This window comes from Alternaria hordeiaustralica (assembly GCF_023758085.1).
Source record: "Alternaria hordeiaustralica strain BMP 2776 chromosome Unknown scaffold_53, whole genome shotgun sequence".
In the NCBI taxonomy this organism is placed as follows: domain Eukaryota; kingdom Fungi; phylum Ascomycota; class Dothideomycetes; order Pleosporales; family Pleosporaceae; genus Alternaria; species Alternaria hordeiaustralica.
The window spans coordinates 1-27,982 of NW_026056825.1; the positions used below are offsets into that span (position 1 = coordinate 1).

At 53.0% G+C, this 27,982-nt stretch overlaps 10 protein-coding genes across 10 annotated transcripts; 4 read left to right on the top strand and 6 right to left on the bottom strand.

Annotated features, from left to right (window-relative positions):
- Nucleotides 1-2,308: 2,308 nt before the first annotated feature.
- Nucleotides 2,309-2,790, top strand: J4E84_011037 (uncharacterized protein; the record flags this gene model as incomplete). The annotated part of the gene is made up of 3 exons (XM_049393592.1): nt 2,309-2,417; nt 2,521-2,633; nt 2,704-2,790. The coding sequence occupies 3 exons, from the start codon at nt 2,309-2,311 to the stop codon at nt 2,788-2,790; spliced, it is 309 nt and encodes a 102-aa protein (XP_049238667.1).
- A 502-nt stretch (nt 2,791-3,292) lies between these two features.
- On the bottom strand, nt 3,293-5,218 carry J4E84_011038 (uncharacterized protein; the record flags this gene model as incomplete). The annotated part of the gene is made up of 2 exons (XM_049393593.1): nt 3,293-4,670; nt 4,734-5,218. The coding sequence occupies 2 exons, from the start codon at nt 5,216-5,218 to the stop codon at nt 3,293-3,295; spliced, it is 1,863 nt and encodes a 620-aa protein (XP_049238668.1).
- A 2,163-nt stretch (nt 5,219-7,381) lies between these two features.
- J4E84_011039 (uncharacterized protein) lies at nt 7,382-7,787 on the bottom strand (the record flags this gene model as incomplete). Its single annotated transcript, XM_049393594.1, has 2 exons — nt 7,382-7,677; nt 7,733-7,787. 2 exons carry the CDS (start codon nt 7,785-7,787, stop codon nt 7,382-7,384), a joined length of 351 nt encoding a protein of 116 aa, XP_049238669.1.
- Nucleotides 7,788-8,855: 1,068 nt separating this feature from the next.
- J4E84_011040 (uncharacterized protein) lies at nt 8,856-11,144 on the bottom strand (the record flags this gene model as incomplete). Its single annotated transcript, XM_049393595.1, has 3 exons — nt 8,856-8,911; nt 8,972-9,191; nt 9,906-11,144. 3 exons carry the CDS (start codon nt 11,142-11,144, stop codon nt 8,856-8,858), a joined length of 1,515 nt encoding a protein of 504 aa, XP_049238670.1.
- Nucleotides 11,145-13,451: 2,307 nt separating this feature from the next.
- On the top strand, nt 13,452-13,898 carry J4E84_011041 (uncharacterized protein; the record flags this gene model as incomplete). Its single annotated transcript, XM_049393596.1, has 2 exons — nt 13,452-13,636; nt 13,874-13,898. 2 exons carry the CDS (start codon nt 13,452-13,454, stop codon nt 13,896-13,898), a joined length of 210 nt encoding a protein of 69 aa, XP_049238671.1.
- Nucleotides 13,899-14,557: 659 nt separating this feature from the next.
- Nucleotides 14,558-16,656, bottom strand: COT1 (Cobalt uptake protein cot1; the record flags this gene model as incomplete). Its single annotated transcript, XM_049393597.1, has 5 exons — nt 14,558-14,855; nt 14,917-15,396; nt 15,443-15,699; nt 15,753-15,996; nt 16,043-16,656. The coding sequence occupies 5 exons, from the start codon at nt 16,654-16,656 to the stop codon at nt 14,558-14,560; spliced, it is 1,893 nt and encodes a 630-aa protein (XP_049238672.1).
- A 1,410-nt stretch (nt 16,657-18,066) lies between these two features.
- J4E84_011043 (uncharacterized protein) lies at nt 18,067-21,337 on the bottom strand (the record flags this gene model as incomplete). The annotated part of the gene is made up of 3 exons (XM_049393598.1): nt 18,067-18,157; nt 18,209-20,905; nt 20,979-21,337. The coding sequence occupies 3 exons, from the start codon at nt 21,335-21,337 to the stop codon at nt 18,067-18,069; spliced, it is 3,147 nt and encodes a 1,048-aa protein (XP_049238673.1).
- A 1,023-nt stretch (nt 21,338-22,360) lies between these two features.
- Nucleotides 22,361-23,192, bottom strand: J4E84_011044 (uncharacterized protein; the record flags this gene model as incomplete). The annotated part of the gene is made up of 2 exons (XM_049393599.1): nt 22,361-22,871; nt 22,921-23,192. The coding sequence occupies 2 exons, from the start codon at nt 23,190-23,192 to the stop codon at nt 22,361-22,363; spliced, it is 783 nt and encodes a 260-aa protein (XP_049238674.1).
- A 470-nt stretch (nt 23,193-23,662) lies between these two features.
- On the top strand, nt 23,663-24,667 carry SEC13 (GTPase-activating protein S13; the record flags this gene model as incomplete). The annotated part of the gene is made up of 3 exons (XM_049393600.1): nt 23,663-23,823; nt 23,880-24,329; nt 24,385-24,667. The coding sequence occupies 3 exons, from the start codon at nt 23,663-23,665 to the stop codon at nt 24,665-24,667; spliced, it is 894 nt and encodes a 297-aa protein (XP_049238675.1).
- A 941-nt stretch (nt 24,668-25,608) lies between these two features.
- Nucleotides 25,609-26,670, top strand: J4E84_011046 (uncharacterized protein; the record flags this gene model as incomplete). The annotated part of the gene is made up of 1 exon (XM_049393601.1): nt 25,609-26,670. The coding sequence occupies one exon, from the start codon at nt 25,609-25,611 to the stop codon at nt 26,668-26,670; it is 1,062 nt and encodes a 353-aa protein (XP_049238676.1).
- Nucleotides 26,671-27,982: the final 1,312 nt, after the last annotated feature.

Below are 27,982 nucleotides of genomic sequence, written 5' to 3' on the forward strand. Positions count from 1 at the left end.
CCCCCGGACTTCCGACTCGATGCTAGTCTGACTAAGATCACTGGATGCAGGCTAGTTTCAAGGGGGGAAGCTATGCCGATTCGTAGCCCTGTAGTCTCCCTTGGGTGGCGTGAGTTGATAGGTTGGTAGGTTAGTTTGGCGATAGGTGAGGGATATAGTTGGGACGGGTAAAGGCTAGATAAAGGTCCCTGAGGAAGTTGTCACGAGGAGCGGTTGACCGGCGGGTTAGTCGTTTAGTGTGGTAGTTTATTTGGCGCGATGGGAGTGGTGGATTGGTGTGTATTCTAGACTCGCTGCTAGCTGGTAGTGCACCGCTGCCCTGGGGTGGTTCGCGGCACGTGGTTGGATCGTCTGGGGAGTGGTGTAGCGAGAGGGGATTAGGTGTATTAGTTGTTTGTTTGTTTTTCTGTTGATGGTGTTGGAAGTTGTGCTAAAGTCGTAAATTTGGGGAAGGCAAGTCTGGCAATAGTGTCTTGTGATCTTGTGGGCTCGCGCTCGAATTTGAAGTCTTATCGCGAGGGACTTTGGGTGTGTACGTTGGTGGGTTGGTAAGTCGATAACGGTGGTTTGCCAGGGCTGTTCGTCGGAGTGTCTTGTGATGAGAGATTGACTGGAATGAGTATTGAGAGGGCGTCGTGATGTATCTTGAACCTTTATCTGAGTTTGAACACCTTTCTTGGTAGCCTGTGTAGTCAAGCCGCGGAAGACTTGCCGTTCCCGTGGACAAATCGCATCAGACACAACTTACAATATCTTGTTACCATACTAGCTATGCTTAGGCAGATATCGAGTTGGAGATTGTACTGAATAGTACAGAAGCTATCAGTACCATGATGGTATATTGCAGACAAATGACTAGAATAGAGCTAAAGTATACACAACAGTTGCCCGAGTGTCGGCATGAAAGATGCTGTTCTCGGACATCAGTCTTCCCATCGTGATGGATTAGTCTCATCAAGGCTCGAACTTCTACTATCCGTTGTCCAGAACCAAACTCTTCACTTTGCCGAAGGCTACCTGTGCAGGTTTCATATCATGGTTTTCACTTCCTACACTGTTGTTGCCCACAGCTGCGAGCACACATCGCGCCCAAAACCAATCAGCACTCGGCAGCGAGGATAAACATCTGAATGCACCGCAAGACAAGATCGATGAAGAGAAGGGATCCGGGAGCTCGACGGCAAGAACACAGAATAACTCGCTCTTCCAAGAGATAGATCATGTCCGTCACAAACGTCCCTACCTCAAAACTTAGTGCACGTACTCTATCTTCTTCCTGCTCTTCAGAAAGTATTCTCCGCTCAATTCGTCTGTTCTCTACTCATGGCGCAGACGCCGGTACTGATCAAGTCATATCCAGCGTCCTCATTATCGGCAATAATTTTGGTATCGCGAATCAGATCGAGATTCTCAGGATCATCACAGGCTTCTTCCACAAAGACGGCATTTATTTTCTGTCCTCCGGTCGTGTCTCATCGCTTTCTGACCAACGCACCTAGAGTCAGCTACTCATCGCGATGTTCGCCATGCAACTCCAGTGTCGTCTCACGCGCTTTTCGTCGAGCGGTAAGGAGTCGCTATCTGTCTTTCAAACACTGCTGTCGACTACAGCATCTTGCTAGGCCTGGGTTTCGACGTCGCAATCAAAGTCGACGTCCATCATGGCAATTGCGACGTGTAAGTGGGTCCATTGGATTCGCGTGTCTTGGTCTGTGCAGTTCCTTCGTCGCGTTGGCATAACCAGGCACGAGTGACAAGACGAACGGGCAGAAACTGGGGCCAGCGACGCGATGGCCAAGAGCAGGAGCTGATGTGTAACCGATACTTTGTTTTGTGCCAGGTGGCATCTGAGCAGCTGACACCACAAGCTCCAGATGGCTACTGGCACGTTATGCTGGAATTGGGCGGCCTGCATATCCATAAGAGCCTCTGCAGATCTAGACCTGAGTTAGTTGTCGCAAAGGCATGACTAATGAGGCTCCGTCGAGTGGCTGACAGGAATCGGCCAATGTTCGTAATGGTGATTGCCGGCCGGGGAAAGTATGACGTCGTGTGCTGGAGCTAGTCACGTCCACTAACCGAGGAACGTGTGTTTTCTCCAGCATACCAACCTTTCCTTCTGAAGCGTCCATCTGCCAAGTTTGCAAGCTCTTTCCATACAACTAACATACTCCATCGACTCAATTGACCCTTCTTCATCCTGTCAAGCTACACGAACACACCGAAACATACCCAAAGCTAGAAGCCCCGAGCTATACCGCCGAAACCCCGCAAACTTCCCTCCACATAAACACCCCCGAAACCAGCCATGTCCGCTATCCGTGCCTTCGCGACCCGTCGCGCTCCCTTTGCCTTTGCTCAGCGTGCCGCTTTCTCCCAGTCAATAGCCCGCACCGCTGGCAAGGAGTCGGCTCTCCGTACGTCCGCACCGCCAACCTCGGCTTAGCGCCAACAATCACAGCATTGAACGCGTGCCAATATCACACCTAGAGAAGGAACCGAGCTGACATGAGCGAACAGACTCTGAGAACCGCGCCGAGGAGGTCGAGAAGAAGAAGCAGGAGCAGCTCAACAAGAAGAAGGACGGCAAGCAACACTGGGAGGAGCAGCTTGCCAGTGACAGCGAGAGCGCTGTAAGTTGGATCTGCCCCATCAGGAAGATGGAAGAACAGGAATTTGAGGGCATTGGCTAACGGAGTATAGGTCAAGGCGGATCGTTCCGAGACTGGCAAGGACACCAAGCAACAGATCAAGGAGCTCCAGGAGGAGACTAAGAAGGTCGGCCAGTAAACGAATCACATACGACACACGAGCTCGATATACGAGACTCCCTTACGGGCTAAAAGAGGACGCCGGGCGCCATATCAAACTGGCTCGTACTAGGACGGCAGCGGCGGAAGGGAAAATGGGATCATAGCATGATGAGCTATCTGCAGTACCCAATTAACACGATTAATTCAGTCACATTTCACGAAACTCTTCATATCTCTGAGGACCGCGCCTCCTCCAAACCTTGTTGCTTCTTCCCACAATAGCTGACCTCCTGTCACAGACCGCCTTGTAGCGATACGCCCCACTGTAATGCCAACCATGACCCACCGTCTTCCTTCAGACGCGTAACACAACATGTGAAAGCCGGATACTATCAACGAAATCACATAGAACGTGCCATATTGTCGAAGACCATCAAGGAATCAAACGTGCGGTATCGCCCATTCGACATGGTATCCAGAGCGCATCCAATCTACCAACCCCACAACCCCACCGCACCATCCACCATACCACCCCCCCTCTAAACCCTACACAACCTCCCACTATCAAGATCATACTCCCACCCCTCCGTCCCCACCCCCGCCAACACAAACAAACTCCCACTCGGATCATACCTCCCCTTCACCTCCACTAACCTCTCATACCCATCCCCATAAAACACATTCTGGAACCCCTCAACATACGGATTCGCCTCATTCATATACGCCCCCGAACCCGGCGCCCACTCCTCCCACATCGGCTCTTTGACAGCGGCATGCCACGCCGCTCCTATGCTCAACGCGCGCTTCGCACTCCCCGCGGCACGCGAATCAATAGTAGCGCCCGTGGCGATGAAATGAAGGTACGCGGTGCGCCAGCTGGGGTGTAAGGCACCCCAGTGTTTGGAGGGGGTGGAGTGTACGCCGGGGCCGCCTGAGAGGCCGATGGTGGCGTAGTTTCCTGGGTCTGTGGTGTTTCGACTCGCCATTGCGGTTTTCAAATATGAGACGACTTGTGAGTGGGGAGTGTGGATGAGTTCGGCGCGGCCGAGGAGACGGGAGGATGTGAGGGATTCGCCGCCGGCGACGTTGTCGCCGGATATGGTGGTGAAGAAGGAGGGGTAGGTGGGGTGGGTTGATGTCGACATTGAAGTTGAGACGAGAGAGCTGTCGTTGCCGGTGGTGCTTGTATTGGTGCTGGACTGAAGGAGGAGGTTTGTCAAGATGGGTTGCACAAGCGCTTCGACAGCCGCGGGCGTGGTGTTGAACGCCCAGAAGACTTGGTTGAGACCGATACCAGTGAACGGGCCGTTTGAAACGTCGATATCAGGGAGGAACTTCGGTGCCGTGCTTCCCACTGCTACGGTTGCGGCGCCTGCAAGGCCGGCGTCCATGAGATCGGGTAGCGCACTGAGCCAGGTGGCTACTGCCGACCACGACGCTTCCATACTGGCGTTCGTGCTACCTTTGGGTTTGATCTGGACACTCGCCATGACGACGTTACGCGGAGCTGGGTAGTGCTTGATCACGTACTCGGTCACAACGCCATATTGTCCTGCACCGCCGCCGCGCAGTGCCCAGAAGAGATCTTCGTTCTGGACTTCGTTGGCGATGAGCACATGTCCGGTGGTGGTAACAACGGTCATTTGGAGAACCTGGCTTGATGCCAGACCGTAGGTGGAAGCCAACGGGCCATGACCACCGCCTTGGATGTAGCCTCCCAAACCCACACTGGGGTCCTGGCCTGTCGTCACGACCCGGCCTTGACTTGTCGCGAAGGAGAGAACGTTACCCCATTGCTGGCCGCTACCAACGATGAAGACGTCTTCTGCGGGCGAAGAGCTGTTGGCGACACGCCAGGCTGTGTTGCGAGCCAAGCCGCGGAAGTTGCGCGTCCAAATTGACAGCGAGAAAGCGCCGCTTGATCTGTCGAGGTAATGTCAGCTTCCTATCATCCACATGTCCAACACAAGAAATGCGTACCGTCCATTAAGATCATGACCCGTCCCCTTAACCACAATCCTCACATTCCTCTCCACAGCCCACTTCATCGCAGCCGCCACATCAACCTCCTCCGTCGCATTAACAATATACTGCGGCAACCCCCCAATCGTACAGCCCTGCTTCTCCGACCAACTCCCCACTTCATCTGGCAAACAAGAGTTATTCGCATAGAGCTGGTAGTCGATCGACTCAGGCTGTTGCGAATGCCAGGTTCCGTTCGACCAGTTGTCGTTGACTTCTTGGCAGGAGAGAGGGGAGGCGAAGGTGTTGTTGGTGGAGGGCCAGCAGGAGGATGCGACGGGGACGGTGCGGAGTAGGGATCCGTGGATTGTGGTGTTTAGGGTGGACCATTCTGGGGGTGTGGGCCAGGATGCGTCGGATGGGGTTGTGCGGCAGAATGGTGCGGGTGGTGTTGCGGCTGCGCTTGCGAGGGCGGGTGATGCGAGGGTGAGGTAGCGCAACATGATCAACAGGAGAGGAATGACAGTGAGTAATTGATGGAACGACTCGGTATTCGTACGTCGGCGACATATTTATACGTCGTTGGGATGCATTCAACTTTCGTTCTTCGTGTTACCTTTCTTTCTCGTATTCTCTCTCTTATCGTATTGAGCGGCTCTTGCGGACTTCGCCACAGTGGGTGTACCAGAGCGCGCCACGGAAGCCGCGTCTTCGATCTAGTGTTTCTTTGTAATGCCCTTGCGTTAGTCAAGAGGATAACTGGATACCCTAGAGCCTACGTTACCATCAGATCATATATTTTGTGAAATCTTGTCTTGACGTAGGCTCCATACCTATTCGATGTTTTATCTTTGTGAGGTGCTCTGAGAATACAGAGGACCGCAACAGTACGGAAATCTAAGCCTTTGGACACGCTGATACCGATAAGACGTTCACACGAGGGAGACTTTGGAGTATTGATGATCATTGCTTCATCTTAAAGGCTTGGAGGCTATCTAGTAGCTCAAGCAGTGTTGGTATGGAACTGAGTGTGTGCACTGGCTGTGTGCTCACTGCCCTTGACATCAGGATGTCTTTCCCACCTTCCCAGCGATGCTCATCAGCTCAGCGACCCAATCGAAGAAGATCTAAAAGTAAGCCAAGTCGAGTGCAGCTAGTTCAAGACTCTTGCTGCGAGTCGCGGTGGTCCCGTTAGCCAGTCGGCCTCTTCTCTTAGTTCCGCCATCGAATGGATTAGAGATATCTTCTCTCATTCTCAGCCTCTCTAGCCTCTCTAGCCTCTCTGTCCTCGCGGCGCTCCTGAACCTTTATAGGTACTTGATCACGGCCCTTTCTCTTCTGCTCTGTAATAGAACCGCTCAGTTAGTTCTCGCGCTTTTCGTCTTCGGCCACCGTGCTTACCGATGATTTTACCCAGCCGCTGTGTAAGTTCTATCATGAGAGCATCCAATCCGTCCGCGAAAGTCTTATTCTTGCCGACCGAGATGAGAAGTTCCCAGTCTCCTGCTCGACAATAATCCGATGGGACACTGACGATAAGGTGCGTTTCGTAATAAGGCTCTTTGGAGGTGTCGGTCGTGCTGTGGATGATGTCGAAATGTGAACCAAAACGAGAACGCTCGGCATATAGAACACGAGCATGTACTGCGGGTTAGTCACAAGTTAGTAAAAAGTACGATGTGACCGAAGAATAGCATTACGCACGCAGGATCTCTGCCTTCATCTCTTTCTCGCACATGACGGATTCGGGTCTGGGCCAGGCACTAGCTTTTGTCTCTGACATTGTGTATTCTACGACTTGTTGTGTTGGTGGTAATTTATTTTTTGGAGTAAGACTTTTAAAGAAATTGGAGCTGCTGCGCGAAAGGTTTCTTATATACTTAGGTACCGCCGTACTGTGCAAATTTTATTGCTTTCCCTCTTGTTCGACTCACAGTTGTGTGCGATGCTATATCTTGGATGCTATCCACTTTACCCAACGGTACCTAGGTACTGCGATAACGTAGAGCAAGCGAGCCACTCACAACTCCCGCAATGTATCACTGCTACATGCGCAAAAGTGCACCTCAATGAAATAAGAGAGATTGCGATTATCAGACTCTTCTTGTCTATATGGTTACCATGGTACTTCACAAGACGCAATCCCGGGCCCACCTCCACCTTCAGCATTCGATTAGTCCACATTCGGCAATGCCAAGAGCGCAGCAGTACGACAGCAGTGCCACTTTAAGCGTCTCTTCAGATTGATCTTGGCCGCCGGTTTTCTCGAAGTTGTCAAACATTCCGGATGTTGTCGCGCAGGGTTTTGGTCTTAGCGTGGGAGTATGAGAGAGTCAGAGCGAGAAGCAGACAATCAGGAGTAGAGGGTCTATTGCGAACTATGTGTGAGCCGAAGCGCTGACATACATCTCACATTCACCTTCGTTTTGACCCTACCAAAGTCGTATTTGCCAGTGCGGTAACCCGTTGCCTTGCTCTCTATGATTGCCGGCGAAGTGACTCAATGCATGTATCCTTCTATCAGTCGACTGACAGCTTAGCCGCAAGCCGCTGGATTCAGCGCTGATTACTTGTCAGTGCTGATGTCGTCCTTCTTTAACTTCTCTGTCTCCTCTGTCTTCTCTGACGACTATCAGCGAGCAGTTCTCTCAAATCATCGCAATCTTCTACTTACCCATGGAAGCCATAGTCTCGACCATCATGTTACGTAGCTCCCCCAGAAGATCTTGGTAACCTCGCTGAAGGGTGGAGCCAGTTCCTTTTTCGTCTATGCGCCGCGACTTTAGAACTGGAGTCCACTCGTTCGATACAGCTTTTCCAGGCCTGAAGGCAGCAATGTCTGGCATTGGATAAACGATGAGCCATACGACAAGGTTCTTGCCTGTAGATATCTTGCTGCTGTAAATGACATCGAATGTGGAGCCATGGGGGTATTTAGGACCGTAGATGGCACGAGCCTGTGCTGTTGACTACATTAGCTGGATGGACAGAGAGACGTTGGGTGCGCTCAGACGTACACAGTATGCGCGCAACAAGCGCCTCTTCGTGCATGACTTGACTGTGATCTCCCATCTTCGCTGAAGGGGACAGGCGTTTCGAACCTATCGTAAGAAAGAGGAAGTAGACAGCAGAGAACGGATCTGGTTATAGTCATTTTGTGTGCCAAGAAGCGATACCCATCTTTCACGTGTATTCACATTACTCAAGCTGTTTTACATGTGTCAAGCCAATTTCCTTCCTCATAGCTTTACATGACTACTACTGAGCAAACATAACGCACAGATCCTCTTACAGACGAATCCAAAACCTTGTTCCAGTGTCAAAAAGTCCATTGCTGTTGGCTCGTTGGTGCTAGTCTGGCTTCTACCCGTCTACCTTTCGTCAGTAACTGAGTTTCCTTTATCATTATGATTCTCTGCTTACGCACGACTACATGGATCTGAAGGCGCAGATGCCGAAGGATAGCTTCGTAGCTACTCTGTACGTTTGGGTGTTCCACGGATGCCATGACCACAGTGCACTTGCCGGGCACAACTTCGCCTGCTACAAATGGCTCAGTTTCGGGGTGAACGACGACATGAGACCTGAAACGAGTGTGGTTCTCAATGCTACTATTAACGACATCGAATACAGAACCGGCAGGGTATCCGGGACCGTAAACCACGCGTGCGTGAGCTGTTGGACTGCATTAGCATGAACGTAGTCGCGACAGTAAATTAATCTTGCGACTTCTCTCATTTGTGAGAGTAATGTGGTCACGATCAAGCTTACAGATAATGATGGCTTTGAGCGCCTCTTCTTCCACTGCTGCGGAGGTCATGTTTGCTGTTGTCGCGCGAGGATTTGGAGTAGATGTTAGGTTTCGAGTTGGGATCAGGGATGCAAGAGTGCAGGACTGAGCAAGGAGCGGAAAGCAGAGTATTTATCGTAGCATACGTGCACCAAGACAGTTTGCGGTCCTTCCTTCTCCTTCACTTGAGCAGGGCTGTTTTGCCTTTGCTAAACTGTAATGGCGTGACCGCAAATAGCAAAGCCCAGACCGAAAACGTAAAGGTCTCCAGACCCTGTAAACAGACGGTGACTTCTCGGGCGATCTTCACATCTTGATGAACTCTAGTAGCCCATATGCTAAGGATCATATTACTCATCGCCTTGTTCGTACTTCTCGGTCGCGACGGCAGTCTGATCGATTTGACCTGGGATCATTCGTCAGTGGACTGATCTTATATGCAATGTCATGATGTCTCTCCACTTACGCATCACATCGGCCATCTGGTTACGCAGAGTGTAGATGAGCTTCTCGTACGCGGCTTGCAAGTTGATCTTTCGGTATGTCCGCAGAACAGGCTTCCATTGGCGGCCGAAGGACGGGGCAGAGGGGCCGGGGTAGACAACGACCCAGGCGACGTATCCAGTCGCCTGGTCGGGACCCCCCTTCTCTTCGGAAGTGACAACGTCGAAAGTGCAGTCCGCGGACTATTTTGGGCCGTAGATTGCTCCAGCCTGGGCTATACATGATGTCAGATGTGTGAGGAAGTCGTAGTCAGATGAAGACTTACAGATGATGGTGGCTCTCATGTTCTCCTCGAACTGCATCTGGGTCTTTTTCTCGTCGGTAGCCATGTTTGCTGGTGCTGCGGGAAGATCTGGAGTTGAGTGTAGGAGTCTAGGGGACGAGAGCAAAGCTTGCTATTAGAGAGCATGCTCCTTCTAGCAAAATTAATGCTATCTTAATTGCTAAGTCGCGCAGAATCGCTGCTAGGCTTTCCAAGTGGACATGAAAAGGGACGTAAACATCTCATTGCGAGGCCCCGGTCTTTGCTGCTGCCGATTATGTACGCGAAACATTATGTCTCGAGATTTCTCATCGGCATGGAGCCTCTGAATGAGCTCACGCGAATCTTCTGCCGATATGTGTGCAAAACTCTTCGAGCACAATATCGCGTCCAGAATTCCCACAGTTTCAAACTTTGCAGCGCTTTCAATCGCCCCGTCTTCTTCAAGCATTTCATCATCAGCCATAATGAACTCATCTTCTATGAGTGCTAATGATACATGTTTGTTGCGTGTGCGTATAGCTTGTGTTAATGGTTTTGGTTTGGACCCGAGGAGCACGTGTCGAAGCTCTTGGGATGTTGGTTGCGTTGTACACCCCGGGAAGAAGTGATACTTGCACAGATCCCTTAGTACCTTGGGAACGTTGCCTTGAATCCCTTCTACTGCGGCGGGGTAGTCCTGAAAGAGGGGGCGGTACATGTTTAATAGGTACTTGATCGATTCTTCGTGACCAAGGTGGATCGCCCGGAGGAGCACATTGGGAAGCAAGCGGTACATGTCGATTGCCAGTTTACCGCTCCAGTCCCCCTCAAGGCTCAGGTTGTTGAGAAGATCGGTTATGTCAGTATTCCCAGGGGGTTGGAGCGCAACCCAGGTTATCCCGACTATCCCGGCCGGGGTTTTGAGGCGTACTGTCCCTTGCTTGAGGACCCGAAAGAAGTTTTCTGAGGTACTGCAGAGTAGCATCGGGAGTAAATATAGATACATCAGTATAGATTGCTTCGCCAAGTACTGGAAGGGAAATCGATGAGCGCTGACTTTGGACTGCAACGTGAGATTCTCGGCAAGAACCTTTGTTGCGTCAAATTGCGACTCTTTCATGGACCTCAAAAACCTCAGGGCGACACTCTGGACGGACTTGGAGTTGTCTAGTGTTGAGCTGATAATATGAGAAGGCGCTGATCCCAACTGCATTGCGGGAAGGGGGCTCGATAGCTCCGTACCAAAAAGGCCATAGCCAAGGTAGGTTACCATTATCGATGCCGTGAACGTTCGGGCCTCTTCGGGGTCGAGACAAACCCCGCCATTGTGGCCCTCTCGATCTTTTTGTATGAGGTACTGGTTGACGCTCGGGTGTACTGTACGTATCGTGCCGTCTTCTTCGTCCACGGTAATGAGACAGCCGCAAGTTGCCAAAGCCGAATCCACGCTGTTCAGAAGCTTCGAGGGGTCCCAGGTTGTATCGCCAAGTGTGACACTCAGGGCCTCCTGCATTTCTTCCATTGTAAGCGGTCGCATCGTAGATGTGATGATTTTGAATATCTCTGTTTGATAAGTTCGACCAGGTTGCTGCAGCTGGTTCAGTATTTGATTATAGACCTGCGTAAGATTGCGAGGTAAATCAAGAAGTGCTTCGCGAATCTCTTTATCAGTCTTCATCGAGCATAATGACTCAATTTGTAGCGTCGCCCAAAGAAACATGCCTTGCGAGCCCTTCATTAGAGCGTCCCGTATGTCGAATATAAGAGCGGGGTCCCCGAGAACCAGCTTACGGGTTGTCAGACAGCGTTCCAGTTCAGTGTCCACAAACGCTTCAATGTCTTGGGCGTTCTCGGGCTGTAGCGTGACAACAGCAGGGCGGAATATTGGCATATCTGCTAGACTATGAGAGTCCACGCGATGTGATACACATAAATGCACATCCCGAACTGATTGGAGCTCCTTGATCCCGAGTAAGATGTAATTTCTGTCTTTTTCGAGACAGTTGTGTAGTCCATCAAGTACTATCCATATGTGTGTTGACTGAGGAACAACCTCATACAGCAGAGTTACGAACTGTTCCACACTGAATGAGTGTTTGTGTCGCGGGTCCAAAGTAGTCAGGTCCGGTACAGTCTCGAGTATTTGTCGTACCAGTGTGCCAAGGACTCGTTGGCAATTTAGATCCCATGAGTCGTGCTCGCAGAAGTGATAAGCAACTACAGCATCGGTGCCTTCGATATGAGCAACGAGATCGTTGACTATATTCGCCATCATGACAGTCTTACCCGAGCCAATGCTGCCTCTATAGAGAAGCGTAGTTGACGCCTTGCAATCTCTCCAGTCATGATATTCGGTGGTTTGCAAAAAGCTGGTAGTAGTTCCGGTCTTGCGGATTCGCCTCCAGGGTGTCTCATAATCATGTGTTGAGAACATATCGAGGATGCGGAGCCTTTCTGCCAGTTTCCGTTGATGTTCAGTTGCCTTTGCATGTCGTGTTGAAAGAGCTCTGAACGCTGAACTAGTCTGGACTTCCATATCGATTTTCTGAGCCAACAAAAGATCCACTTCCTCTTTTATTGACTTTGCCCAAAGGTTGAGCTCAGCTTGCAACTCTCTCACGTCCGAGTCATTCACCGTATAGCCTAGCTTTGAGAAGGTTGATTTCCGGGCGAACTTCATGATACGATTGCAGAGGTGCACTACCACGATGAAGTATTCGTTGATCTGGGACTGGAGGAGTCTTGACCGGGGGTAAAGAAGTCCCAACGCCTGATATCGTGGAGCTGAGCGACCAACATCCATGAAGATCAGTGAAAGTCTCTCTAAATATGACGAGGAGTTGACCAACGCCTGTCCATAGTCAGCAGTTGAATCCACTCCTTCCAACGCTTCTTGCTCCGAATGACCGAACTCGAATGAGATGAACACGCTTACCAGCAGCGACATGCGGACTAGCGACCATACGCCACATGCGATGATGTTTTGAGATCCTCCAATAATTACGTCACCAAGCGCAGCGAATTGTTGAACGCCATGGAGAAATTCGTGAACCGTGGTCCAAAACATCGACTGCCAGCCTTTTGAGCTCTGTCAATATCTGCAGTGACCCGCATGACACTGTTGGGGCCGGGAGGCGATTCGAGCGCTTTCGATCGATCTGTTCGGAAACTGGCCTTCTCAACCATAGACAGATTGGCTTCGAATTGAGACACCGCTTCGGCGAGACGGATTTCAGGTCTCAGTCTCGCCACGCTAGGGATGATATGAGACATGACGCCGAGGGGTTTGATGCATAGCACCAGTGAAGCGTAAGGCGAGGTGGTGAATAAACGTCGAATATCGAAGTGTTTCAAGAAACAGATTAGGATGTGTATCTACCAAAGGACAGTCCCTCAAGAAATGCCAGCCGAGAGTGCTGTGTTGGTGCGGGCAAAGCGACGAGACACTATGTCATGCCTGCACGAAGGAGGCGTGGCAGACCTAAGTAGCCATAGAATCGAGGCGGGGTAACCACGGCCTCGTGCGACATACTATACCTTCCATGCGCACATCTTGCAGTATTATCGCTGATCCACAGTTTGATTGGACACATCCGACAAGGGTCGGGATCGAGGAAGGGGCTGAAGTGTGGTATGCCATCGAGTTGTAGGGGCGCGCAAGATCAAGCTTGAGAAGGACCGAACCGTGCCACATACTGGGTGGCCTACAGTACTGTAGATAGGCTTCTGGATATTGAGACTGGTCGCCTTCTCGTCGCCTCGATCTGTGCGCGTTGTTGCCAAGATTGAATGTAGAGGTTATCTCATGGGCTCGTGCTTGTTGCGAGGATTCGCAGCGTCATGGACGTTAGTTGCATGTTCGAGAGCTTCGGCAGAGAGGACACTGTCTTCACTAATAGTGATGCGGGCTGCTGTAAGGTCTGGTCGGCTGAAGAATAACACTGCACTGATGAAGATGCATCGATGAAGAAGCAGACGCGCCTTGCCCTGAGTCCTAGGTGCGCTATCGATAAGCCCGCAGCACGTGCCACCGCGACCCTCGGTTTTCGGCGCAAACCATCATCGCAACCTAAACATTTCTGCCTCCAACCCTCACACCACACCAAACCACACCTCATATCTCACACCCTCCCTCCACTTTACCCACCGTCCACCCCCTCTTGCAACCAAATCTCACCCACGCAACACCACCGCGAAAATGTCCACGGCCTACAACCCCCAGCAAACCACGGACCCAGCAACCGTCAGCCAAATCGACGCAACGGCGCGCACTGTGCACTACAAGTGCGGCGACTGCGACATGGACGTTCCGCTCAAGCGCGGAGAGCCGATTCGGTGCAGGAACTGTGGGCATCGTGTGCTTTATAAGCAGAGGACGAACCGGTAAGTGCGATTCCAGTTTTGCGGGAGGAGGGATAAGAGATATGCAGGGAGAGGGCAAACGATGTGTTTTGGGAAGAGGAGAGGGCAAAAGTGCGGATGCGTGCGTTCCAGCGCATGCGCATACAGAGCGAGAAGAGCGCGAAAGAGGAGACAAGAATGCGTCGATCGCGCTACAGCACAAAGACGAAAACCATACAGCAGTGTCTACACGAATAACCTCACTAACACAACATCCAGTATGGTCCAATTCGAAGCCCGATGAACGCGCACCTCCCCCAACTCTTCCAACGAAACAACACCACACGGCGGGACGGCGAAGCGGCGACACGGACGAAATTCCAGCGATCTCGGTACATCAATATCAGCACGCACAGCGGGGATAAGAGATCCAGCGACGGAGCTTTTCACACATGACAGCGACATTTGCACATGGAGGAACTTAAGCGAGAGGAGATATGTCAACTTGGCATCTCAGGAGCATTAGTACAGGAGTTTCAATTCGGATATTTGGCCGCAAGTTGCATGTCACATGTAGTAATAGCAGCAATTCTCAAACCTCAACCATCACAAGCACATCAGCCACCATGACTATTATCACACGCTTCATTCTTCTTTCTTTGACGTGACCTTCAACCCTAGTAACAGAGGATCAAGGAACAGAGGATCAAGAAAACCTTTACCAGCCATTACTCCATTCACGCGCTGTGCGCAAAGGTTTATGTAGTATATGGTTATGATATGATGTGACAGTGGTGCGTGCCAGCCAGGACACTTTCCTTCCCATTCAGGCTTCATGCTATCAAAAGGGAACGGCAGATAGACGACGGTAAGAGAGAGTTCTCGACCCCAGGAATCCTGACCACTCCTCCCTTAACACCCCCATCCCTCTTCCTTAATCAACCCACCAAGCTAAATACCAATCTACGACCCGCGGAACGCGTCAAAGCGCTTATACGTGTACCCAATAAAGGGCAGACTGGTTGCATACTCGTCTTCGTTTGCCTGTGCGGCCTGCGCCCTGTGAGCAGCCGAGGTATCATTCTGGTCAATCTCGTCGATGGGGAAGTATTGAGTATCAATGTTGGACTGCAATTTGGGTTCAAAGGGCGCGCGGATACGGCGGAGACCGTCCCAGGAGACGCCGCGGAAGAAGGGGTGCTGTTTGATTTCGTTGGCGCCGCCAATGCGACCGAGGCGGTGTTCGGCGTCACAGATGAGCCTGGGCAAGTTAGTTAGTCACTGGGATGATTGGGGAGGTAGTGTGAGATAGAGGCGCTTACCGTCGGACAAAGTCTTCAGCTTCGGCGCCGAGTTGCTGGTCGGGAGGGAAGTGCAGGTTACGCGGCCAGTCGACAATCTTGCGGTACGTGTCGTGTGGCTCCTCAGCGCAGAACGGCGGCCAGCCGATCAGACACTCGAACATGATTGTGCCTACCGACCACCAATCACAGCTGTAGTCGTAACCTTGGCCGCTGAAGATCTCCGGCGCGATGTAGTCGGGTGTACCGACGGTCGAGTAGGCGAGCTGTCGACGAGACTTACGCCATGTGTTGATTTGGGTACGGTTGCTGACAGTCAGTTGAATCTGGTCGAGGTTCATTGATTGTCGGTTGTCGCGGTTCGACTTGTGTGCGCCGCCGGCGAGCAGCTTCTTGTAGTAGTTGGCGTCGTGCTCCTTGTGGAAGCCTGTCGACAGACCGAAATCTGTCAACTTGATGTGGCCGCCTCGGTCGAGAAGGATGTTGTCGGGCTTGATGTCACTGGAAGAGTTAGGAGTTTATCTTGGTGTCGCTACTAAACACATACCGGTGTATGAAACCAAGCTTGTGAACAGCCTCTATCGCAAGCGTGATCTCGGCCATGTAGAAACGTGTAATGTCTTCAGTGAAGATTTCGTACTTGATCAGCATCGTCATCAAGTCACCACCTGGCAGGAACTCCATAAGCATGTAAAGGAAGGTGTTGTCCTGGAAGGTTGTGTGCAGCTTGACAACCCATGGACTGTCGGATTCTGCGAGAATGTCACGTTCTGACCGTACGTGGGCCAACTGGTCTTTCTTGAACTGTGGCGTGTGAGCTTAATGCTGCAGGTGGATATCGAACGAGGACTGCCTACCATCTCCTGCTTCACAAGCGACTTGAGCGCGTAGATCTTGCCGTCGTTGCGCCGTTGCACCAGCTTGACCTCTCCGAAAGCACCCTTGCCGATAATCTTCAGTGTCGAGAAGTTTTCGGGCTTCTCCTTTGTCCGCAGGAACCGCAGGTATTCGACTTCGGCACGGCGCATGCTGTCCTCCTTGGACCGTTTCCGGCTGTCGGAGATGGACGTCTCCTTCATAAGGGCATCGAGTTCGAGAGCCCTGTAGCAAGGTCAGTAGTGCTCAACTAAACGTCCAGAAATCCCACCTTTGGTTTCGGTCGCGAGCCCGCTGGACACTGTCCTTGAAGAATGTATTGATGAGACTCTTGGACACCATAGCCTGCTTGTCTACATTCTCCGTGTACTTGGTGGGGTTTCGTTGCGGCGCCTCTTCATCGTACAGCGAGGGCTGTCGGGGCCCCGAGCTGCCACCCTGGCTTCCGTAGCCATAGCCTCCTCTGTTGTCTGCGGTGCGAGGGCGTCCAGGGTTCGGTGAGGCTTGTCGGCCATACGGGCTTCCAGAGCGACCGCTGCCCCCAAGGTGTTGGTGCGACAGTTGTTGGGCGAGGCCATTGGCGCTCTGGTCGAAGCGCTGGCTGCCCGGCGCCTGGAGGTTGCCCTGCTGCCCTTGGTATTGTGCCTGCTGGTAGGGATTCATGAAGTAGCCCCCGCCCCCGTTGTAGCCATTGCCCTGTTGCTGCTGCTGGGCGCCCCAGACTTCCTGCTGGCCGGCCTGGTTGGGGTATACAGGTTGCGGGAACGTCGAGGGCGTCGTCGGGAATGCTCTGCCGACTTCCTGCTGGTACTGCTGGTTGTTTCGGTCACCGCCGCCGAAGCCAAAGTTGAGTTGCAGGCGGTTGCCTTGCTGGTTGTTGTTCATCGTGGCGGCCGCAATCGCTTCGGAGGGGAAGTCGGTGTAGTCGTGGTGGATGTTGGGTGTCAAGTAGCTGAGAAACACCAACTCTAGGTCTGGGCGGTGGAGACGGCTGGATTAGGAACAGTGACAATGCCGCTCTCTCACGGGCGTCTTAGCGGTCCACGGCGACTGCAGAGGATTCTTCAGTGCGGCGCTGGCAAGGAGAGGGAGGTGCTGGGGAGTGCCGCAGTAGCTCGGTCAGGGATAACAACTTTAGGGCGAGCTGGGACCACCGGGCGGGGAACTGTGCCAGCAACCCAACACATGTTTCAGACGGACTCGGAGGATTGCAAGTTAGGAATGCATCTCGATACTCCTACATACCTAGGTAGATGGTATCGCATTGCATAGTGAACATGAGGCCTCCTCCACCGCCCCTCCGCCTCTCCTCCACCTCCCCCACCCACCTTAGGGAACTGTTCCAGCAACCCAACGCATGTTTCAGACAGCCTCGGAGGAGCGCAAGTTGGGAATGCATCTCAATACATGCCTAGGTAAAACATGTTCTAGCAGTTTAGTGAACACGAGACGTTGTCCAACGCCCCTCCACCTCTCATGCCTCTACCCACCCACCTCATGCCAACAACTTCCGCGTCTCAGACACACCCGGCCGGGTTGAAGGCTTAAAGCATGTGCTCGCCCACGTTAGCCATTCACCTTGCTTGTGCCGCCTGTCCGAAACAGGTCAGGACGGTAAAGATCCGACAGCCTGTCACGCCGTTGCTGTACCCCGGGACTCGAAATAACGGACCTATCGATAGCCAGCTTCCGATCCAAAGAGGAGCACGTTACACAAAACAAACGCAGCCACACGAGGAAGCAGCGTGGTTAAGCGACGAAAAACACAACGGTGCAACATCGGTTACAACAGATTCTTGAGGTACAAGCACGTTGTTGTCATTCAATAGTTCGCAAGTGATGTAACACGTCCAACCATCATCCATTATACCATTACAGTACAATTACCATCGCAAGTCGCTAAGCGAGGGTTACATGCGCAATCCAAAAAGAACGAGCGGGCAGAAGCCCCCGAGATCTCAACAAAGTCCGCCATGCAAAGGTTGTGTAGCGCTGAGAAAACGCTGTTACCATCGACGGGTATAGAACATTGACGACCAAAAAAAGCTTGTGTCTGTCAAACAAAAGTGGGTTCCGGTCGGTTGGGGACCGGAAAAGTATACTAAGACAATATTGAAGGGTGAAAGTAAAAGTGTAGTATGCGTAGGATCGTGAGGCCCATGTAAATGCGGGAGCTGGGTAAAACGCCGAAGATGTAAAAAGGTTGTCCCAAAGACGATACGGTGGTATCGAGGATTTTGTCGAAGAGAAGGTATTATGTATAGCTGTTGAGTCCAGCGGGTGTCGGTACGATCATTATGCGGTCGTGGCCATTAGAGCCTTGACCTTTTCGCGTTCGGCGACGATCTCGGCTTGCAGTTTGCGTGTCTGCCTCATAGCCTCATCCCTGGAAACATGTTAGTACGCACTTGATATTTGATGATTTGGATTGACATACCTCTCGAATTGCAGGTCAGCGACCTCCATCTGAGCAGTGTTCATGCGGCCAACGACTTCCTCCATCTCGTGATCGGCATCGCGAAGAGCCCTCTCGAGCTCCTCTACGCGCTTCTCGAGCGACTCGGTCTTGGTGGCTTCAGCTAGGCTCATGGCGGGTCCACTTGAAGTTACGTCAAGACGAGGAGACCGTTGCGAGAAGACAGGGGACGATGGAAGCCTGGGGGAGAACGCCGAAGGACTGAGGAGTCCAGACTTGACACGGCGCAGGTGGTTGGTGTGGCTCTCCTTGATAGCCTGAACCTCGTCTTCGTGGCGCGCGACAGCGTCTTCTGAAGACTGTTGGGCGAGCATGACCTTGTCTTCTGCTGCCTTGAGCCTCTTCTCCAGCTGGATAATTTGCTCCGTTGACCTGCGTTGGTCCTGTTCACCGCGCATGATCGCGTCAGTAAGACGTTTGCGCAGAGCGCTGTTAGCAGTGAGTTGCTGCTGGATCTTAGCAGAGAGCTCGTCCATGCGGGTGGCTGCAGCGAACAGCTCCTTGCTAAGCTCTTGTTCTCTGCCCAAGTGTTCGATCTCGGACTGTTGAAGGGCACGAGCCTGTTTGCGGTACTGCTCGGCTTCGTTCTGCGCATAATCGCGCTCTGCCTCTGCATCGGAAATGCTCTGTTTCAAGAGGTCCAGAGTTCGTTCAGCTTCGGCACCGGCAGCACCGAGTGCATCTCCGTCGCTCGACTCAAGTTGCTTGACGCGAGCAAGCGAGAGGGCATGAGTAGTTCGTAGCTCGTTGTAGGCCTTGTCCAAGGCCAAAGGTTCGTTTTCTATCCGGATCTCGGGTATCGAGATGTCGTGTTCTCTGAGCAGCTCGCGAAGGGAACCAGTTTCTTGCTGTGCACGATCCAGGTCCATTCGCAGTCCACCAAGACCCTTCTCGCATTGCCACTTCTGTTCAAGTGCTTCGTCGGCTCGGCGGCGTAGAGAGTTGACTTCCTGTCTGAGGACTGTAACCTCTTTGTGGAACGCAGTCCGGCGAGGAGTGAGGTTCAGAGCAGCGTCCCTCTCAGCCTCTACCTCTTTGATGCGGCGCGCGAATTCCTTCTGCTGCAGCTCTTGCCGTTGCAAGATGTGTTTTAATGCCTTGTGGAGTGCATCTCGTTGCTCTTCCAGCTCCTTCATCGGGTTGCTGACTGTCGGTGCACCGACTGGTGATACATCACCCGATCTGTCCTTCACGGAGTTGGAACGTGACAATGAACCTCGTTTCGAGTTGAGGCCAGCGGAGCTACGGGCTAGCGAGTTCGAGCGGGTGAGACCAACTCGTAGGTTAGGTAGAGGTCCGAGGTCTCCTTCCTCTTGGATAGACTGGACCCGGGACTGTTGTGGTGCTTGTTGTTGCATCATCCTTTGCTTGACAAGCGACTCGTTCTCGGATTTAAGTTGTTGAATCTCCTGTTGCATACGAGTGGTTTCGTACACGAGCTTTTCTGTGTCGGCAGCATCTCCTTCGAGCACTTCAAGCCGCGCCCGGAGTTGCGGTACCACTTCGTCGCGCAGGTTGTCGGCCTCGTTGCGATGTTTCTCCAATTCGTCGCGAAGTGCTGTGAGGAGGTCTTCAAAGTTTTCCTTGACCTGCCTTTCTTCAGCCAAGCGCCTCTTCGCATCCTCGAGAGACATGGAGAGCTCTTTGACTTTGGGTGTCTCAACGACTGAGCCTGCCCTTGACTTGTCGCCGACCTGGTCTTCGAGTTGTTGCACTTGCTCCTCTAGATCTCTTCGGCGTCGCAGCTCATCTTGCAAGCGTTCTGCCATTTGCATTTTTATTGTTGCACGCGCCTGTTCTGCCTTCCTTCGTTGCATCTCGACCTCTTCGAGCTTGCTTTCGGGATCGCTGATTGGGAAGCGGATAGAGCTTGTGCCAGAATCCGAGTAGTAGTCGCTAGTCCTACGATTGTCAGACATGGCAGTGGAACTCTCTGCCTTCCACCGCTCGACCTCGTCTTCTAGCTCCATCTCTCTTTGTATCGAGGCAGCAAGCTCGGAGCTGACCTCGCGCAACTCGCGCTCCAGCTCTTCTACGTGAGCGTTCATCTGGGGTGATGACGATAGAAGTGGAGTCCCGGGGACAGTAAAGTACGAGCCGAGCGAATTGGCGGCCGGAATGTCTAGGCCGTTAGGTTTTGACTTCGAGCCCATGCCAGGTTGTCTGTAGCGTGGAGAGTCGGGTGATGAGTGTTCTGAGAAGGCGGTGGCTGGCGACGCGGGCTCGTTTTGGGGACGCGAGTTCCAGCCAAAGAAAGAGGTGAATCCTCCGCCGCTGGGTGATTTGGGCTTTGTGTTTTGGCGTGTAAGTGAAGGGTCCTCGGGACCGTAGTTGTAGTCGTCCATGAAATCTTCCGTGACGCCGTTCAAGTCGAGTTTGAGGTCTGGCGGCGGTTGCGATGTGGTGTTGTACACTGGCATGTTCGGCATGGTAGGGGATCGGGCGTGTGCTCCCCGGATGCCAAAGGCCTTCAGCGCCTCGGTCTTGCTCTGTCGTTGGAGTTGGATGCCGCTGGCCGATCGATCATGCCGCGCGGCAGACGGTGCCGTTGGAGCGGTCGGGGGTTCTCGCGTTGCGACAAAGAGCGAGCTCCCACGATCACGTTCTGAGAATTGGCGGGGTGCGGTTGCCGTCAGAGGGGTCCTTCCATGTGGGTTGCTGGTGGTGTTGTTAGCGAAGTGTCGATGAAAGGAAGGCGCGATGCAAAAGGAAAGCGCGTGTCGGCACTTACTCGTCGAGGTTCCGGGGCAGGAAGAGGTCTTCGTCAGTGACTGGCGGCGACAGCACGGTGTCGGGGGCGCGTCCTCTTTGAGCAGCGAGATCAACGCTCTTATCAGGTGCAGTAGCAGATGGGATGTTAGATTGTTGATCGACAGTAAAGCGACCAACTACGGGGGAATTCGCGGGAAGGGGCTTTCTGCGGACCGGGGACTGGAGGACGGCGACAGGCACAGGTTGCGAGGACTGGGACCGAAAAGCAGCAAAGGACGAGATGGCAATCGAGGCCAAGGACGAGCCCTTTTGGCGAGGCGGCGAGGCAAAGGCGTTGGGAGCATGTGCGCCCTCGGGGGACGCTTGGACGGCTTGCATATTCTCGTATTATCCCCCCGCGATAGACATGGCGTGCACAAATGATGGGCGCAGAGGGAGGTGGAGAGTCTGCCAAAAGTCGCTTCTTCGTAAAGGGGACCCGCCTAGCTCGCCAGGTACAGCTGCCGGCGAAGGGGGCGCCCAGGGGCCTCTGAGCCGATCGCAGCGCTCGAATTGGTCGATTCGGGCGCTCTACCTGACCGTGATGGGCGGTTCGCGCTGCTCGAGGTGGAGCGAGCCGCGCCAGGGGGCTTTTTAGGGTTAGGATGGCTGCAGGTACACTTTTTACCCAGCCAATGGGCGCCGCGGACTAAGGGGAGGCTCAAGAGGGCGCCTCGTCTGTCGTCGTGGGGAGTGGGTTGCGGAGTGTGATTCGGGGATACGCTCAATTGCAGAGTGGGTGTTGACATCTCAGAGTCGCGCGCTCCGGTCGAGTTGACGTTGACGCCCGCTGCCCAGGTGACGTGCGGAGGCGCCTTTGCCTGCGACGTGAAACACTCCATGAGGCGCTGAACCACCAAGACTCGATCCCAGCCGTCACCATGTGCATAGCGACTGCAACCCTGCCATGTGACACCCGCAACGGGTGGCTTGCAGTGGATTGCATGCGACCTTTATTTTGGCATCGCGCAATTTTCCGACAACCACGGATGTATCCAAATGAGGAAGCCAGCACGCTAAGGGGCAGCTGTACTGGGATGTGGCTGATATTCGCCTGCCGCGAACGACGACAGTGCTCACGACGACGACTCATGACGACCAGTCCAGCCTCTCGGCCTATGCTAACGGCGAGGATCCTTCTTATGGAGGTGACGAGGCCCCTGAGATGCAATCTTAGATTCACAGCCGGCTGCATATCTCGCCGCCTGAATCGCATGTGCTGATGCCTTGACTCTCAGGCATGCTCCCGACTGCCGACGCCGCATGACTATCATGCCATGGCAATTTGACATCTCCACACATACTGCGACATTGCGTGCGTGGTCTGATATTAGTATTTATAATTACTTCAAGGTGGAGCGCTCATCGCCAGCCGCCGACACGGCCTTCATCCCATCGCTCCTTGCGTTCTCCTCGAAGGTAGGCGATCTTTCGGCCCTCCCTCAAGCGCCTCACAAAGTCCGTCACTTCGCGGTCGCTAGCCACGGCATCCCCACCACCGAAACCTTCGCCTTCGAGGAAGCTTTCTTCCAGTCCCCGACATAACGCCTCTTGCTCGCCTACTGAAGCACTCAGCCTCTGATAAAGTGCTGGCGGACTGAACTCTCGCAGTGCCTCATCCTGCTCAGCCTGCTTTGCCTTCCACTGACGCTCCAAAGCCTTAAGTGATAATAAACGCGACTGTGTACTATCTCGTTGGTGCTGGACATGTGCTTCCAACTGTTTGAGTGACTCTGCCAACCCTACATTCTGTGCGAGAAGCGCCTGCAGAGGCGCAATCGATGCAGGTAATGATGGATGTGTTGTCTCGGGATTGTGAATTATAGCATTTTGCAGTTCTGGCGTCTGAAGCACATGATGCAGGTCTTTGGTCCTACTCATACCTTAGTAGTGCGCTTAGCTACGACGTAGAGTTGGCATACGGTTTGTCTTTGAGCACATCAGGCAGCCAGCCATCGTCTGGCGGTTGAACCATCGGTTGTTCGGGACCTGCCTGCGAGTACTGCTGTGTATACGAACTCTGTTGTTGATCTCCCGAATACGATGATTGACCTGGCGGGGGTGGGGGTAATGGAGGTCCCTGTGATGGAGTCGCATTCCCACTTGACCGTCCTGGCTTTGGTGGGGGCGGCGGAGGGGTTGATGCATCGTACTGGTAGAAGTTTTGCGAGTGGCGCGGGGAAGAATAGGCCATGATGAAAGATGAATGGTGAGTGGAGGTAGTGGTTGCATGTGATGCTTACATAGTACCTGGGTAGGTGGTGTTGCGTGTGCTAGCGCGTCATTGGGATTCGATCTAATCTTATCTCATCAAGACCCCTGCACTGAGGCCACAGCAGCATCAACCAACTTTGGGGCACTGTGTAGCTGTGGACACGTCTGGACGCGCCTGCTCATACTTCTGCCTACACAATTCTCTCGCCGCCTTCAAATACCGCCTCGACCTCCATTTCATTCACCACCATCTATCGCAGCTGATCTACAACAAAAATGGCAAGCACTTCCCCACCAACGCGCCCAACCTGATCGTGTCCGCTAACTTGCGACTGCCGCTGTAGGCCAACGTTATAGCGAACTCCGGCCACGATGACATGATTGTACGTTCTCTATAAACATCCGCCTCTATCTTCACCCCACATTCGTACAACACCACCAGCCAGCGCAATGGGCGACAACGACCCACCCCCGACCGATTCTAACGAGGTACAGCATGACGCCGTACTGGATTACTATGGCAGGCGGCTCGCGACGTGTTCTTCGGACAAGACCATCAAGATCTTCGAGGTTGAGGGCGAGAAACATACACTGGTTGAGACCCTGAGAGGGTAGGTCAATCCCGAAGAAGTCATGCTCCTGCGGCACTCGACGCTGACGTTCACAGACATGAGGGCGCCGTTTGGAGCGTAGCATGGGCACACCCAAAATACGGAAACATCCTCGCCTCCTCCTCGTACGACGGCAAGGTCCTCATCTGGCGCGAGCAGTCCGGCAGCTGGCAGAAGATATACGAGGTCGCCCTACACACACAGTCGGTCAACATGGTCGCATGGGCTCCTCACGAGGCAGGCTGCCTCCTTGCCTGCGCATCATCCGACGGCAACGTCTCGGTGCTCGAATTCAAGGACAACAACTGGACACATCAGACCTTCCCTGCTCACGGTAACGGCGTAAACAGTGTTTCTTGGGCACCTGCCTATGCGCCGGGACAGGTCATCAGCGCAAGCGGAAACCAGGCAGGCGCTGCGAAGAGGCTAGTCACCGGCGGAACCGACTGCCAGGTCAAGATCTGGGAGTTCAGCCCCGAGAGCGGCAGCTGGAATGCGACTCCGCTGTAAGTCATGATCGCGAATCGACGATATGGGTCATTGGCTAACAACATTCACTAGTGGTGGTCATGCAGATTGGGTACGCGACGTCGCGTGGTCCCCTACCGTTCTCTCCAAATCGTACATCGCCTCCGCATCCCAGGACAAGACTGTCATTATCTGGACATCATCAGATCTGCGCGAGTGGAAGCGCACCCAGCTTGACGTCGACGCTGCCGCGTGGCGCGTGAGCTGGAGTCTCAGCGGCAATGCGCTCGCAGTCAGCACCGGCGACAACAGGGTCAGTCTATGGAAGGAGAGGCTCAGCGGCGGATGGGAATGCGTCAAGACGATCGAGGAGTAGAACATCTCTATAAAAGACAAAGCAGAGCCTGGGACTTTCTTGCAATACCCCGTACGTCTCGGCCTCAAATTCAGGACCGACCAGTGGCCACCATATGAAGACGACGGGCCGTGGTGTACTGAATACGGGTGTTACCAGTTCATTTACGAACTATATTGATGTAAGAGCATGGCGAGGGCATAGTGTGATGTATAGGTGTAACATGAGCGTAGCCTTCAATTGATTATGAGAATCGTCGTCTTGCTAATCTTTTACGTGAACTTCAACAAGTCTTTTCCAATGGCCTCGCTCAGTACGTAAAGTGACATGCGACGTAGCTACTCAGGACTATGGAGCATGCCAGCACCCAACACATTACACTCACAAAACGAACGTACCAGAGAGACTGCAAGGCCGAGCAGATGCCTTAATCAGATTAAGACGCATGAGTTTGTGCGAGGGCCGGCAAATGATTGCAACAGGAATACGGGGTGCTGCATGTGATTCGTCATGGCCGAGTGGTTAAGGCGCTATGCTCAAGAGATGCCGTTATCGACGGTTTTCTCAGAAGATGCCCGATACGGCATGTGCGAAGGGCGCTAGCTTCAGCCTCATCGCCCAGGTGGAGCTGACATCTAGACCTACATACCTACACTATTCCAACTTCACGAGAACACTGCGCACCCCGATATAGCTTATCATCTTCCTTAGGGGACGATTTCCGCTGCGGCTGTCTCGTACTGAGCTTGTGTCTGTCTTCCGAGCTTCATCGCACCTGCACATTGGTGCCTTGACGCTAGCCTTCTACAGGACAGCTGCCTAACTCCTCACAAACAGCATCCAATCACGACCAACAAGTATCATTCTATAAACCTTGGGAAGGGATATAAATTATGGCGACAGCGGAAGTTTACCAGGAACCGGCTTCCTCTCCCCTTCCTACAACGCCATCACGTCGTCAAATGACTCCAGCTGCTGCGATGTCAAGCACACCGACAACACCAACACCATCTAATCGTGCCAGTCAGACGACCTTCACTCCAGTGCAACTTGAAGCGCGAGCAATTCTCACACATCTCCTCACACGCCTCTCTCAGCTCCCAGCCTCCTTCAACGATAACGACAAACCCCACCCTTACCACAAATACGCCCCTTGGATCTCTCACCACAGCATCTACACTCTCACTCAGTCAATCTACTCCTTCATACGCCCTCAAGTCTGGCATCTCCTCTCCTCCCGCCTCTCTCTCGACGCCCTGAAGCATCTCGGCGGAGATCTGCGTCATGAAGGCCGGGCCATCTACCTCAACGGCATCCTAGGCGTCGACAAAAGATTGAGAATTTACGTGGGTCAGAGTAGTAATCTACGAGTTAGAGTGGCGCAGCATCTGAACTTTAGGTATAGGAGAGATCATCCGAGTCTACATTACTATGCGCTAGAGTGGAGTATCTACAACGTTTTCGGTGTACTAGCTGTGCTTCCTTCGGGTGGACATGGCAGTGCAGTGCCGGGCATGGATCACCCGGACCTCATGATGAATGTATTGGAGATGTGGATGTGTCTTATGTTCCGGACGTCACCCGAGGACACCCTGAAAGAGTGGCTACCAGACGATGTGCTCGTCGATAAGAAGAAGTTGACGGCGAAAGAGGGGATCGTAGGTGGCCTCAATGTAGCAAGTCCACTTGACCAGGGTGTGGAGATGAAAGAGAGGGAATTTGTGGATTTGAGTGAAGAGGACGACCTCATTATTCGGGATTATTTGAAGGACGTACAAAGAAAGAAGGGCGACGGCTTGGTTGGGGAACAGATGAAGGAAAGGAAGACGAAAGATGTTGAAGTGGATGAAGAAGAACGTGCGCTGAGGAAGAAGATGTACGCCGAGAAAGCACGGAGGTACCAGCGGAGAGATACGGATATCGTTGTTCCGCAGTGGGTTTTCCTTGGTGTTATGGCGGTGGGTGTGGGAATTATGCTACTGAGGAGTAGTGGGGGACCGCAGGCTAGAGGAAGCTGGAGATGAGGCGATCAAGGCCTTCTTCCCTCGTTTCCTCGTCTGAGATGAAAGCAACGAAACCAACGTCGATCATGTTAACGTTGGCGGAAAGCCACTACGAGAGCGCCCCGCAAATCACCGACACTGAATAGTCAAGCCCTAAGGTACACGAACAAAGTCGATCGCGAGAAAGGTCTCCAGGTTCGAGCGCGGAAGCCAGCAGAAGCGACCCGTAAGGTTTCGTCCGAACAAGATGCGATCGCTGCGGTAAGCGATCTGTTCCACCAGAAAGCTGGTTACCACCCAACGCGTCGGAACAGGAGACATCCTGCAAAATTCGATTCCGCAGCGAGCCCTACGTCGATTCGCAGCATTTTCAACATCACAGCTTCTACCACGCCGCAGTGGCACGACTAGGCTTCTTCACAATGGCTCAAGACTGCTTGTCTGTCTCTTCACCGACGCACGATCTGCTGACGACTATGATACTTTTAAGCTGTGAGGTGAGCCAAAGGCACGGACTTGTCTTTATTGCGCAACCAGAGCCCGACACCGGGCGGCCGTCCGCTTGGGTGTTGAACGATCACACTCGCTTAGGTACTGCGGATCTTTCAAACTATCAACCGCGTCATACCTCCCTTCGATCACCACCCGGTGCGTGCGAAGGTTCTGGTCTACAATTCAGATATTACTTCGCCAGATCTACATATGATCACCGCAAGGCGTGCGAAGAGAGGACGACCAAACCCAGGTATCCGGCATCGTAGGAGTGTACTCCGCCTTCCACGCTGAAGACGGATAGCACAGCACGGATTACATGCTTCCGAACGGCAGGCTGTTGATCAGGCAAGGGTCATGGCAGGGGCGCCCTTGACGATAGAGCAAATTCGAGACCTTCAAACTGCAGACCTCAAGTCATGTGCTTCCCTTCGATCCTGGCATGACGGGAGCTCCGAGATCTAGAGCACAACGTGGGCGCTGGAATTCTCCGGGGAAGAGTAAAGACAAACAGTGCGGGCGAGCTGCCACAGGGTAAAATAAGCTTCGGTCCGTTTCTTAGCGTGGCTTTATCCCCAGATTGAAGGGAAACACTCAGACCGCGCCAGGCGAAGCGATGCCGCTAGTACTATTTCGTGCCAACAGCCTCGAAAGGTTCAAGATCCAATCGCAACATCATAGGTCAGATTTCGGGGTTGCCAGGCTTCTCCGTTGATCATGGCCAGATAGAGCGTTCTAGATAGGCGTCTTTCCCCAGGATCAGATTGGGCTATGCCTGTCCAGGCCACAATCAATGCCTCCAGGCTTACCAAGTCGAGCATTTTCAGGCTTACTTACTCAT